Source organism: Scyliorhinus torazame, chromosome 8 (genome assembly GCF_047496885.1).
Source record: "Scyliorhinus torazame isolate Kashiwa2021f chromosome 8, sScyTor2.1, whole genome shotgun sequence".
NCBI classification, from domain to species: domain Eukaryota; kingdom Metazoa; phylum Chordata; class Chondrichthyes; order Carcharhiniformes; family Scyliorhinidae; genus Scyliorhinus; species Scyliorhinus torazame.
In genome coordinates this window covers 52561651-52574117 of record NC_092714.1, presented here as the reverse complement: position 1 = coordinate 52574117, position 12467 = coordinate 52561651, and the positions used below count along the sequence as shown (strand labels likewise).

The 12467-nt window shown below is 55.3% G+C and overlaps 1 protein-coding gene across 1 annotated transcript in view; it reads right to left on the bottom strand.

Moving 5' to 3' along the window:
• The window catches only part of LOC140428854 (zona pellucida-like domain-containing protein 1), a 132575-nt gene that overhangs the window by 74025 nt on the left and 46083 nt on the right, over window positions 1-12467 (bottom strand). Inside the window, exon 6 of the mRNA XM_072515507.1 lies at window positions 8108-8221. Within this exon, the coding sequence (XP_072371608.1) occupies window positions 8108-8221 (114 nt within the window). The remainder of the gene's footprint in view (window positions 1-8107; window positions 8222-12467) is intronic.

The following is a 12467-nucleotide window of genomic DNA, read 5'->3' as shown; positions in this document are numbered from 1 at the left end:
GCATAAACTTCTGGGACGGGATTCTCCCTTTTGGGGACTAAGTCTCCACGCCCGCCGGAAAACGGGCGAGAATCACTCCGGACTTTTTCCTCAAACGTCTGGGGTGATTCTCCGTTTTCCAGGGGGCTAGCGTCCCGCAGCTCTGGCTGCCGGCGGGGCCCTGCTGTCCAGACCGTGCGGCCGCGCATGTGCAAGGCGGCCGCAAGCGGGTCCGCGCATCTGCGCGGCGGCCCACTTCGGCACGGGCGTTGCAAACATGGCGGACCCACACAGCAGGTCCGCGAGGAGTAAGGTAGGTCCCCCCCAGATCGTGATGGCACGCAGATCGGTGACCCCCGATCGCGGGCCTGGCCTCCACTGAGGACACCCCGGAGTCAGATTCCCCCCCGTCCCCCACCAGGACTGCCACCATGGCCACGGGTCCGAGCTCCCGCCGGGTGGCACCAGGTATAAACCACTCTGGCGGGAGTTCGGCCGGTCGCCCGCGGAGAATTGCCGTGGGGGCCTACTTCAGCGGCCCGGCCCTGACTGCCGCCGCGGTGACCACGCGGGCATGATTGACGCCGATTCTCCGGCGTGGGCTCGGATAATCCTGGCCCCGGTCTCGCTGATAGCAATCCTTAGTTGATGGCAATACAGCTGGAGAACAACTCAGAATGCCAATGACATCGGAGGGACTGAAAGATCCCGCCAATGGCGAGCCCCTTGCACCACTGTCAAACATGCCATGAGGGAAAGGGGTGCAATGGTGTAGAAAATCCTGACTATCTGGTATTTGTAGTTTCTGTCGATGACTACCTCGTGTTTTGTCATTGCCAGAAGACACAGGGGCGGGATTTTCCATCCACGACGTTGGAATCACGATGCACAATTGGGCAGAGAATTGTCAGACGAAAATCGAGCCTGGTGCTGGGGGTCCAATGGAATGCCAAGTTCCAGTGCCTCGACAGCAGTGTGACTGCATTCTACACTGCACGTACTGTAAACACCATTGGCACATCATTAATGGGCCCGTTACGGTATTTTTTAGGCCTCCTGCGATGCTCCAGCTACGCCAGGAGGAATTATTGACGGCTAGGTTCACTTGCGGTATTTAAGATCGGCAAACAGATGCCATGGCTGCTTAGGGAGAGAGCAGAGATAGGACATGTTCCCAATGGCGCAACCATGGGCTGCGGTCCTACTGCTGGCTGGGTGGGAGAGCATCTGCCAGGACCGGTGCAGCGGGTGGCCACGGGGTTGAAAGCTTCATAGAAACCAAATTTGCACAGCCCTTGCATTGAATAGCCAATAAAGGGTGGAGCCAATCCTTTCCCCAGGGCACGATTACCATCTTCTTTCACAGTGATAGAATACGCTTTGAAGATGCTCTGGTATTTTCCAGGATCCACCTGAATGCGACACCATTAGATGCAAGGGATCGGGGTGTCCAGGCACAGACTGCAAGTCCACCCACCGCCCACTGTGGCACGTGGAAGTAGAACGGCACCCCCCCCCCCGCCCTCCCACACCATCACCCACAAACGGGTGCCACCCTGCCAGCAGGGCATCACACGGCTCACCCAAGGGGGATGCCCACAATGTTTCCTACAGGAGAACGTCGGATGGATGCCACAGAGCATACTCCTTGCATGGATAGCACCAGACCCACTGTACGCCTGCCGGCAGAGACGGGGCCCAGGGCCAGGGGTGCGGTGCGGAGGGCAGAGTGTCAGGGGGAACAGTCAGGGGTGGATGTGCGGATGGGGGAAGGGGCAAGGGGGACATGCGAGGGCAGAGGCTACAGTGCATGCTGGGGCCATCGTGTAGCCCTTTGGATCTGTTTGGGCATGGGGATATGCACCATGCTAACACGTCTGCCTTTCACCCCCTGTAGACAATGGGTTTTGGAATCTAACCGGGAATGGTTGGCATCTGCCTTGCCCCACAGCCCTGGGGGATGCACTGAGACTGTATGAGCTGGAGCTGCTCGGGGAGGGCCCTCCAGCAGCGGAGCTGGCCCCAGAGGAACAGGAACCAGCCATTAAGGATGGAGAGCTGGCAGCCCAATGCCGAGGAGGAGGTGGGAATGAGGTACCACGTTAGGCCAAATGTGTACCGGCAGCGCCTGCCATTCGAGGACCTGCTAGACCGAGCGTGTCGTCAAAGACTCCAGCTGAGCAGGGGGACCACATGGCATTGTGCCAGATCATGATGCACCTGGAATCACGGGGGTTTGGGGGAGGGCACCCATTCCTGGTAGCAGTCACGGTGACGGTCGTCCTGAACGTTTTTTGCCACGGGGTCTTTCCAGGTGTCAAGTGGAGACCTTCAGGCATCTCGCAGACCTCGACGCACAGCTGTTTCTGCGCTGTCATGGAGATCCTATATGCACGGTCATCACAATTTGTCAGCTTCAATGTGTACTGAACCCACTAGGTTGCCGGGGCAGTGGGCTTCGCCACCATCACCGGGATGCCCCAGGCCCATGGGGTGATCAACGGGACACATGTCCCCTATAAGCACAGCCGCATGAAGGGGTGGCCTTCACAAACCAAAAGGGATTCCACTCTATGAATGCGCAGCTGATGCGTGACCACAAAAGCACATTATACACGTCTGAGCACAATACCCAGGCAGCGTGCACGACGCCTTCATCCGGGCACACCCGGCAGTTTCCGACACATTCGTGTCGCATTCCCGGGTGACTCTTGTGTTAACGTGCAGGTTCAGTCGGCAGTTAAGAAGGCAGATGAAATATTAGCATTCATGTCGAGAAGGCTAGGATACAAGATGACTGTATAATCCTCTGGTCAGACCTCGACGCACAGCTGTTTCTGCGCTGTCATGGAGATCCTATATGCACGGTCATCACAATTTGTCAGCTTCAATGTGTACTGAACCCACTAGGTTGCCGGGGCAGTAGGAAAACTAGAACCCGAGGGCACAGCCTCAGAAGTTCAAAACTAAGATGAGGAGGAATTTCTTCAGCCAGAGGGTGGTGACTCTGTTGAGTCCAAATCACTGAGTGGCGTTAAGACAGAGATAGATAGGTTCTTGATTAAGAGGGGGATTAGGGGTTATGGGGACAAGGCAATAGAATGAATTGAATGGCGGAGCAGACTCGGTTAGAACGGACTAATTCTGCTCTTATTTCTGATGGTCTTATGGTTATCACGCCTATCCAGAGGCCACAGACCAATGCGGAGACCCACTACAATGATGTCTATGCCGCGACCAGGGCCATGATCGAGCAGTGCATCGGCGCCTTGAGGGTGCGGTTCAGGTGCCTGGACTGCTCTGGGTTACCCTCCAGTATAACGCTAGGAGAATCTCCACATAGTGATTGCCTGCTGCATCCTCCACAACACCATGCAGCAGAGGGGCGACGTACTGGAAGAGGGGGATGAATGCCAGGCCTCCACCTACGAGGAGGTTGCGGCGGAGGACCAAGATGGGCAGGACATGGGGTCTGGACAGACACAGGCAATCGCACAATGTGTGTGTCAGGGACGCCATGCGCAGGATGCTCTAATCGCCTCCAGGTTCACCGACTAGTTTACCAATGGTGAAATGAACATCCCACCACACCCCCTCTCCCCTGCCTCCATCCTACCTGCTTCATTACAGGCTGTGGGCCCTGGGTTGGCAGCATTTGCAGGGCTGGTCCATGGGATGGAGGAGGATGATGACCCGCTCAGCGATGAGCTCTGGTGTTGTGCAACATTTGACAGCCACTGGCTTCTGTCCACGGTAGCACTTTCTACCATCCGCCTGGGTGATACCTGCATATGAGGTGGCAGTTCTATCACACGGTCCCAACAAACCCTTGGGGTGGCAGAGGTGGGGATGGGGTCCAGGGTGGGGTTGGGGGATGGAAGGGGCAGGCTATCTAATGGGGTGATGTGTGATGGCTGACCTGGGGGCTGAGGCGCAAGCCCACCTCCAACATCCGCCCTTCCCCCCATTTCTCCCCATCCCACCCACCCCCGTGCCCTCTCTGCAGCCAGCCCAGCCCATCCTTCTTATCCTTCTGAAAGAGCACCAAGGCAGGTTGGAACGTTTGTGCACAGGTGTTTATTCTGCACAGGTGAACACATTTCTACAGGTTTGTACCCTAGCCCCTAACGCTATCCTGTGTGCTATCCATGCCAACTTAACTGGTGTCTTAACTTTCTGCCTTACAGGCCCTAAAGCTCCATCTAGATGGTTCCCCAAGTGGTGCATCAGGAGCGGAGGTGGCCTGCTGCGGTTTCCGCTGTGTGACCTATATCCCCTTTGGCGCCGGTCGTCTGGAGCGACTGGTCCTGGATGGGCCCGACAGTCTCTCAGGTGTCCCAGGTGGTGCTGCGCCACTCTGTTCTGATGCTGCCCACCATATGCACCAGGAACAGGAGGGAGGAGAGTCAGGGGTGTTGCAATGTTCTGGTCCCTCCCCTGCGGGGGGTCACTGGCACGGGTCCCAACACCACCTCCTCTGTTGGGGTGCCTGCTGGCCCTGACCTACTCCTTGGACAAGGGTGTGGCTGGAGTGAGCTCCAAGGGCTCCCCCGGCGACTGCCCTGCCAGTCTTGGAGGCCAGCTATTGTCTGAACCAGGGTCTCAATGCTCACGGACATGGAGCACAGGGACTGGGCCACCTCCTCTAGGATTATGCCACGTCCCTCAGGGACTGGCTCAGGTCAGCCAGCACCTGGGCAATGCTATCGCCGCCCAGCCATGCCCCTTTATAATTTGGCCAGGCTCTGGAGCACCACTGCAATGTCCTTTGACAGGGCTGCCTTGTCCCGTGCCTCGTCCGCAGCCCGCACAGATCTTGGACATCTTGATGCATGGGCGATACCTTTGCCCCTAAGGTGCCTAGGGCCACCATTCAGTGTTGGCCTGAGTAGCATGCATGGTCGACAGCATCTCCTGCCCCTACAGGCAGTTGGACTTCTCCAGTTGCACCTGCAGGCGCCGAATGGTTGCGGACACCCCCTCATGTAGTCCCTGGCTCTGTTCTGCATCTCCAGCATCGATGGGACCACCCTTTCAGAAGCCCGGGACCCATCTGGACAGCAGCTAATCCCTCGGGTCGGGCCGTCCTCTGACCATCCGCTCCCTCGGGGGTTCCTACCTTCGCTTGATTAACAGCTACACATGAGTGGTGCGCACCAGATAGTGCCCCAGGAGCTTCTTCACTATAATAGGCAGCACGGTAGCATTGTGGATAGCACAATTGCTTCACAGCTTCAGGGTCCCAGGTTTGATTCCGTCTTGGGTCACTGTCTGTGCGGAGTCTGCACATCCTCCCCGTGTGTGCGTGGATTTCCTCCGGGTGCTCCAGTTTCCTCCCACAGTCCAAAGATGTGCAGGTTAGGTGGATTGGCCATGATAAATTGCCCTTAGTGTCCAAAATTGCCCTTCGTGTTGGGTGGGGTTACTGGGTTATGGGGATAGGGTGGAGGTGTTTACCTTGGGTAGGGTGCTCTTTCCAAGAGCCGGTGCAGACTCGATGGGCCGAATGGCCTCCTTCTGCACTGTAAATTCTATGAAAATGCCCAACTAAGGTGAGTGTCTCTGGGATGGTGGAGAATGTTGGAGACAGCTGTGATGGAAAGTCAGTGTCGTCTCTGGACTGGTGCTCCAGGGTGTTGTGGGCTGGTATTTGGGGCTCAAGTCGCTGTCTGGTCCTGCCTCATTGCTCGACGTATCCTGGGGTTGGGGGTGGGGGCAGCAGAAGTGCCGATCTTGTCACCAGGTGATCCAAGACATGATGCGTGGTTGGATCTTGGATGGATGTTGTGATGGGGAGGTGTGGAGGTGGTGAGGTGCTCGTGTGGGGAAGTGGTGGGGAGGTGGTGGAGTGGTGTGGAGGTGCTGAGGTGGGGAGGTGGTGTGGAGTACTGGCATGGGGAGGTGGTGCCATGCATGCCATAGGAACACTGCAACTCAGCGGGGGATCACTTGGTTCCCCGATACTGACCGCTTCAGCCACTGCCCGCTCTCCGAGCCCACCGACCAGATCCAATACCCACCACTACGCGACAGTGAGGAGCCGCAAGTCCGGCATGCCCCCTCCAGTGTGCTCTTTCTCCCTGTAGTTGTGTGCCACCTTCTCCTGGGGAGGCGGACAGAATATGCACAGTGTGAGGCTGTTGGACATGGGCAGCACAGGTTATGGGCAGCTAGTGGCCTATGTGTGCACCCGGCAATGGGGGGCAGTATGGGTGTTGGCACGTTGTGCAGGGTGGGGTGTGAGCAAACTGCCAACGGGTGGGGTTTGGTTACCCTCTGGGTGAACAAAGAACAAAGAAAAGTACAGCACAGGAACAGGCCCTTCGGCTCTCCAAGCCTGTGCCGACCATGCTGCCTGTCTAAATTAAAATTTTCGGGGGGGGGGGGGGGGGTGGTTTACAGTTGTGTGGGATGGGGTTTGGTGCCAGGGGCACAGTGCTGGTCATTAACCCTGGCCGCCTGAGGCAGTCCGGCAGCTTTTTCAGGTTCTAGGGCGTCATTCTCCGACCCCCCGCCGTGAATCCCGCCCCCGCCCCCGCCGAAGTCTCCGGTACCGGAGATTGGGCGGGGGCGGGAATCGGGCCGTGCTGGTTGGCGGGACCCCCCGTTCAATTCTCCGGCCCGAATGGGCCGAAGTCCCGCCCAGAAATTGCCTGTCCCGCCGGCGTAAATCAAAGCTGGTATTTACCGGCGGGACAAGGCGGCGTGGGCGGGCTCCGGGGTCCTGGGGGGGGGGGGGGGGCCCGGGGCGATCTGACTCCGGGGGGTGCCCCCACGGTGGCCTAGCCCGCGATCGGGGCCCACCGATCCGCGGGCGGGCCTGTGCCGTGGGGGCACTCTTTCCCTTCCGCCTCCGCCACGGCCTCCACCATGGCGGAGGCGGAAGAGACTCCCCCCTGCGCATGCGCGGGAAACTGTCGGCGGCCGCGCCAGCTGGCGGGGCAACAAAGCCATTTCCGCCAGCTGGCGGGGCAACAAACGCCATGTTGGAGCATTCCGCACCTTTGGGCCGGCGCGATGCCCGTCTGATTGGCGTCGTTTTTGGCGCCAGTCGGCGGACATCGCGCCGTTGGGGGAGAATTTCGCCCCTGATGTCTGATCCTGGCGGTGGGAACCACGGCGCCCACGGCACCTGCCACCTGCCCCCAGACCCGTTAAACTGCAACAGGAGTCAGCCTCCTTCCCACCCCGAGAAACAGGGCGCCCCACCTCCTCCATAGCATTCAGCAGCATTTCGAACTCAGCATCCGCAAAACAGGGTGCCGCTATTCGGGATTCCATCTTCTTGGCTAGACGAGTGTGTGTGGGGAGTGGGGTGCTTATATGGTGCTTCAGCTTGTCAGCCTCTTAAGTGCCAATCCCAACCCCGGTGAATCAGATGCCGCTTTGCATTGGAATTGCGCCAGTTCTAGCCCGTTAACGGATCCTGAATTGTTCCGGGACTGGCGCTGCTTTCGGGGTCATAGTACAGCACCGATTGATTCAGTCCCGGCATTAGTACTTAGATTCTGAAAAAAATAATTTGCCCCAGCTACCTATTTCCTTGGAATCCCTGGAAAAATTGTGCTTTTCTGAGTTTTTCACCAAATTTGCACTGGAAATTCTGGAAGAACCCTTTTGATAACTTTGTTATTTTATAAATTATAACATGTGTTTATCAAAATCTCAACTTTCTTCCAAAATGTTGAATTTTAAAACATTACTGCAATCCTAATCATTCAACTGAACGTTTTAATGTAAAAGTATGATATATGTTATACATAGTGATTAATTGGTGCGGAAGTGAAATCACTCCTGGAGCAAAGTATCCTTTCCTCAGTCTTACAAATTAAATAAAATGTTGGGGCCTGGTCCAGGTAAGTAATATTGGCAATAGTGTTTTAAAGACTGGAGTTGCTGAGGCTAATTGTAACACTCAACTATGTTCATAATGCATTAAATACAATTAATTATGCAATTGGATACCATTAAGGGCAAGAATCTACGCCTCAGGAAAGGAGTTATAGAACATGGTTAGAATGAAATGTCTGAACACTGAAAAATCCTTGTTTTGCCACAATTGACTAAACAACTTTATATGGCATTTTATAGTTGTATGATTAGAAATCTTTCATTGATATGAGATTACCTGGAAGTCGATAGGTGTCACCACAATCCTGATTTTTAATAATAATATTTTGAGAATTGATTCCTTTGACAATTGTAATAGCAATCAGTGAATAGATGGGGGATAGCATCTTCCCTGTTTATTGGCCAGACATCTGTAAATGACAAAACAACAGACACACTGAGACATGCTTCATATTTTCCTGCTTCCATCCTATGAAATATTATGATTGCTTTTTTTGGTCTTCCACTCATTGTGTGGTAGACAACATCACTGCATCAGAAAGTCTGTTCGCAATGCCTTTTAAGCTGTCGTTAGGTGTGTGAGAATCCCATCTGATTGACGCTGTGGTTTTCATTTCTGCCTTCTCACCAGGAAAAACGTGCTTTGGATGAGATTCTCCGGTTTGTTGCATTTTCGCTCGGGCGAAACGAGGCCGGTGAATAGCGATAGAGACCGAGAACCGCACCAGGCGCCAAACAGTTTGTGATACAACCAGCCTACTCCCATAGGCGAAATCGGGATCCCGCTGTAGTATGCTGAGAAACCAATTATCACCACTTAAGTCCTATTTTCATACAATTAATGAGAGCCACCCCATACCCAACGGCTTCCCGTGATTCAGCGGCCTCCCTAGCATGTGGTCACACTGGCGCCAATTAGTACTCCTTTCGAAAAATGTGAAAAACGGAAGGGTTTCTGTGGGGAGCTGAGGAGGCTCACAGGCAAAGCACCTGGGGTGCTGGGCTTCCACCCCAGTGCTCGGCGTGGGAGACACTCGGCTGGGTGTGGGGGACCCTCCGTAGGGGTGGGCCACCATGGGATAGGAGGTGGTTGGGGGGGCAGGGCGGGGTTGCTAACCACACGTGGCACCACCATGCCAATCCCTGGATCGTGTGTACCCATTCCGGGGAGGCAACCCTGGCCCCTGCCCTTCTGCCCCACTGCTCACCCATAACTCCCATCAACTGCTGAGGCCCTGCGGCTGAAGGCTATTATTAATAGGGAATTGGCAATCGGGGTTAATTGAGCACTTCACACAACCCAAGTGGATTCCCATAGGTGGGTGGGCCATGTAACATGTGCAGCCTGTTGTGGGCCAGGGTTTAGAGAACCCCAAAGTGTATCATGGAGTTCACCTGACCCACAACTTTTAATAGATTGTGGTATGGGGAGCACACGGGCCTACTTTATAGGTGTCATGCAACATAAATTTACAGTACTTTCAAATTAAAACAATGTTTATTTATGAAACCAGTTAACACTTTATAAACCCACAGTAAACATTTTAACAACTATCAACACCAATAAATCCCCCAAAGAATACAGTACTCTCTAAGTAACTCTTAATCCTTCCTTGCAACATTCATAAGACAAAAGAACCCTTTTTACAGAAAGACATCAGGTTTAACTTCACTACTGAGAACAGTTACCACTTTGAAATCACCAAATGAACATTCATAAGCTTGCAGAGATTCATACAGATCTTGCTGTGACTGCAGTTTCTCCACATCTAAAACGAAACTAAACACACCCTGTAGCAGACAGCCCAAAGTGAAAGTAAAAGCAGACAGACAGCCCTGCTCCACCCACACTCTAATATCACTGATAAACACCCATTTCTTAAAGGTACATCCACTACAGCTATTTTATAGACCTCCATTTCTTAAAGGTACTCTCACATGACAAGCCCATTGACTTGCATTCCAATCACATCTTGATGCCTGGACACTGTGCTTGACCTGCAGGAGGCAACACCACAGACGCAGCAGCCAACACCTGTAAATCCAGGGGATGGGACACAGCTCTGGGGACATGTCTACAGCCGGAGGATGGGTGAGTGCCATGAGGAGAGGGAGATGCCTGGCTAGATTAGCCAAGGATTCGGAGGTCGGCCCACGTTGCAGTTGAAAGTGACAGAGCCATCATACTAGTTTTGCACAAAGATAGTTATTGTGTGTAGTAGTTCGCCACTCTCCCAATGGTGTCCCCCCCCCCCCCCCTCCGCCCCGGCTACCCCTACCCCCTCCCCCGGTGCGCTCAGTGATCCTCGATGTGCTTGGCCCCCCTAGCGGCACAGTGGTTAGCTCTGGTACCTCACAGTGCTACGGACCCGGGTTCAATTCCAGCCTTGGGTTGCTGACTGTGTGGAGTTCGCACTTGTGGGTTACGTGGATTGGCTATGCTAAATTGCCCCTTAGTGTCCAAAATGATGTGTAGGTTAGATTAAGGGCTTAATGGGATAGGGTGGGGAGTGAGCTTGGTGAAATATGTCATGTTCTGTAGACGGGCCTTGGACACCCCTGGCATGCGTCCTGTGGGGCTGGAGGGGCCCGGTTCACTTGTCGGCAGCACATGCACAGCCATGCTGCCCTGTCCCGTGTGCTGGCTGCGAGACGCAGCCTCAACAGACTGGTGGCACGTGGGGAAGCTGGTGGCCACTATCGCCACTCCATGGGACTGGTCTGGGTTGGCACCCAGCGCCCCCTCCTCCCGCTTGGTGCCCATAGGTCCCATAGGACCCTGGGGTTCACCTTGGGATGCATGGGCAGCTGGTCCAAGCCCTGGTTGTCCCTGCATCATCTGGTTCTGCCAGCCCTGGCGGCTCCCCGATGTCTACATCACTGTGTCGACATCCTCGCCGATGCTCCTCAGTGACTGGTCCATGCTCTGCAGTGCCTCGACACTGGGACAAGCTGCGACTGGGATAAGCACCGCAGCGCCTTGGCTATTCCCATCTGACAGCGGGACATGGCCTATAGGCTTCCCACTATGGTCGACACCCTAGTAGTGTTGGCCTCAGTGCCTCGTATTGCCGGGGACATCTCCTGCGCCCATAGCCTCTGGGATTCCTCCAAGCGTCTATGGACCTGCTGGAGTGTCGCTGAATGTTCCAGCTGCTCCCTAACATCTTCATCAGCACCGGGATGGCCTCTTCCAGAGGCTCAGCGTCAGGCTGCGACCCAGCTGGGTCCTAGGATCCAGCAGACCTCCGACTGCTGTGCCATCTGGGGGTTCCTGCCTCCACCTGATGTGCATCAGCAACCGTGTAGTGCTCACCAGATTGTGCCCCAGAAGCCTGATCACTAAATTTCCCAGCGAGGTGCGTGTATCTGCGCTGGTGGAGGGTGGCGATGACAGCTGTGACGCCTCGATTGTGGCATCCACGGAGCTCTCCTCCGAGGTGTTCTCCTGGGAAGCTGGATACGGGGCCACCTGGGATGGGCTGGCGTCGTCGCCTGGAGGACCTGCGGAAGAATGGACATGTGGTCAGTGGGAGGGATGGGTCAGTCAGTAAGGCAATAACAACTCCTCCGGGTCCTCCGGGTGGAGCCTGGTGGTTCCTCACCTCTGCCGCCTCCATGTTGGTGACCGCTCTGTCCTCGTCACCCCAGTCACCTTCAGGGCACACTGTTCGAAGGTGGTGAGGATTCTTAAGTCCGGTACATCACCACCAGTCTGGGTCCTCTCCCGGCAATTGTGGGAGAACTTTTCCTTAGGAGACACAGAGAAGACATCATTAGCAACACATGTGGTTCACAGTGGGGGGGGGGGGGGGAGAGGTGTGTAATAATGGTTGCGGGGGGAGGGTTGAAGGAAGAGAATGGGGTGTGCAGAAGGGTTGGGGGGTTCAAGAGAGAGGGGTGTGGAGGGACGGTTGGGGTCACATGGAGAGTTGGGGGGTGGATGTTCACGTGCGGGCAGAAAGGTCTCAGGGTGGGGGGGGGGGGTGGAGGTGTGCATTGGTATCTACTCACTCATGCTGCCGGTGGAGGTCGTTGACCTTTTTCCGGCATTGGAGGCCAGTCCTCCTGGTCACACTCTCAGCGCCACCTCTTCCCAGGCAGCACAGGCTGCCCCGGAGCTCACCCTCTGGGACCCTCGGTGGAACAGGACATCCCTCCTGGCCTCCACAGTGTCTAGGAGCCTCCCCAGTTCTGCATCCCCGAATCATGGGGCTGGCCTCCTGAGCACGATTGTTGTGAACTGGCAGGGGTTGGCTGAGTAAGTGCTGCTCGACCTTGTTAGAGGCGGGCTGGCGAACGCAGTGGCAGTGAATCAGCTGGCAAGCCTTCATTTGCGGCGAGAAGCCCATGGGACCTCGATACGTGGACCAATTAACGTTGAATATCGCTGGCGACCTCACTGGGCTGAGCACCAGGAAGCTCATGGCAGTTCCTCCTCACTACAACACTTCAAAATCTATCCGGAGAATCGCGCCCTTTAACTTTACCTAATTCCTTCTCCAACAGACCAGTTGAAATCAGGAACTCAGTGTATGAGCAGCTGAAAATGTAAGTTTGCTGTCAGCCCACCATCTACTGTATCTTATGTCAAAGTCATTGCCCTGTTTAGCCTCTCTAAATATACTGGGTGGGAT